This window comes from Trichinella spiralis (assembly GCF_000181795.1).
Source record: "Trichinella spiralis strain ISS 195 chromosome Unknown Scfld4370, whole genome shotgun sequence".
Lineage (NCBI taxonomy): Eukaryota > Metazoa > Nematoda > Enoplea > Trichinellida > Trichinellidae > Trichinella > Trichinella spiralis.
In genome coordinates, this window is record NW_003531309.1 from 1 (window position 1) to 1234 (window position 1234).

The window sequence follows — 1234 nt, forward strand, 5'->3', positions numbered from 1 at the left end:
CTGATACGGAGGAGAGAGAGAAGAGATACGTCTGTGTGTGTATGCGTCAGTGGTACGATAGTTGTACAAGAGGACGCGTTGGTTGCGAGAAGTCGGCTTTAGAATACGTGGTTTGCAGTACTGGTTGCAGTATTGCCGTATTCCGAAGAGTCGAATTGGGAAGTGTGGACGAACCGAGTCGAAGTGCAAGGAAGGACGATCGAGCGAGAGACTCGTGGGTACCTTATTGAAGGGCATTCGACTTACCGTTAGGAACAACGGTAGTAGCTCGGGTATTCGTACACTTCGAGCGTGCAGTCGCAACGTACAGAGTTAGCGGAGCTAGGGAACCGGAAGACGTCCGCGAAGGAGATCGCCATCGACGAGAGTTTTTGGACCCCGATCGCTGCCCACGCCGTGGAAGATACACCAAATCCACTCTTTATTATACAGTCCACTTACTTATTGGCCGGACGAACGAACGTCTGGTCTATTCATACCTGAACGTCAGATTACTGTCGCTAGTCTGACTCTAACATTGGTCCTCCGAGCCGGATTCGAACCAGCGACCTATGGATAGTGGATACCATGGCGTCCTCTGCGAAATCACGGAGCAAGAGACTCGTGGCCCTCAAAGATCGGCTGAACCGACTGTTGGCAGAACTGGATGAGTTGTGCATCAGTTCCGCCGATGTCTTTGAGGTGGAAGAGCAGGTCTCGTTAATGGAGGAGTCGTTCCGGGCCGCAGACGCGCTCCAAACCGAAGTGGAGCTGGACCTGGAAGGGGAAGAGCGGCAAGCCGCGATAGATGCCTGGGCGTTATGTCGCCAGAACTACCGTGAGGGAAAGGCTCGTGCACGCGCAAGGATGGTTGAGGCGCGCGGAGAAGGCCCCATCGGTAGCGGCAATGTTAGCGCGGGCATGCCGGCGGTTCGGTCCAGCAATGGGAGGTTGCCGGAGGTAACTCTCCCGAAGTTTACGGGGAAGGTGTTGGAATTCCCTTTCTTTTGGGCCCAGTTCGAGGCCAACGTACACAAACGGAATGACTTGGACAACGCCACCAAGTTCACCTACTTGTTGTCCAACACCGAAGGGACGGCGAGGAACGCCATTGAAAGGCATCCCGCTCACTCCAGAGAATTACCCCCAGGCCGTGGACATTTTGAAGAAGCGTTTCGGTCGACCGAGACAAGTGATACGCGAGCATTTGGCTGCCCTATGGAGGGAGCCAGCGTGCGCGAGATGTCGGCGCGGG

General features: G+C 55.2%; 2 protein-coding genes across 2 annotated transcripts; both read left to right on the forward strand.

Annotated features, from left to right (window-relative positions):
* Positions 1-41: 41 nt before the first annotated feature.
* Tsp_14243 (conserved hypothetical protein) lies at positions 42-559 on the forward strand. Its single transcript, XM_003367381.1, is given in 3 exon segments — positions 42-214; positions 233-367; positions 433-559. The coding sequence occupies 3 exon segments, from the start codon at positions 42-44 to the stop codon at positions 557-559; spliced, it is 435 nt and encodes a 144-aa protein (XP_003367429.1).
* An 8-nt stretch (positions 560-567) lies between these two features.
* On the forward strand, positions 568-1212 carry Tsp_14244 (conserved hypothetical protein; the record flags this gene model as incomplete). Its single annotated transcript, XM_003367382.1, has 1 exon — positions 568-1212. A coding segment is annotated over exon 1 (645 nt), but the record flags the coding sequence as incomplete, so codon positions are not given.
* Between the last annotated feature and the right edge of the window lie 22 nt (positions 1213-1234).

What these genes read in the sequence shown, in the direction of transcription:
- Tsp_14243 (XM_003367381.1), top strand. Translation starts at nt 42, where the DNA reads ATGCGTCAGTGGTACGATAGTTGTACAAGAGGACGCGTTGGTTGCGAG. An exon ending in GGAGATCGCCATCGACGAGA is followed by an intron (nt 368 to 432) that starts GTTTTTGGACCC and finishes TTTATTATACAG; the next exon opens with TCCACTTACTTATTGGCCGG.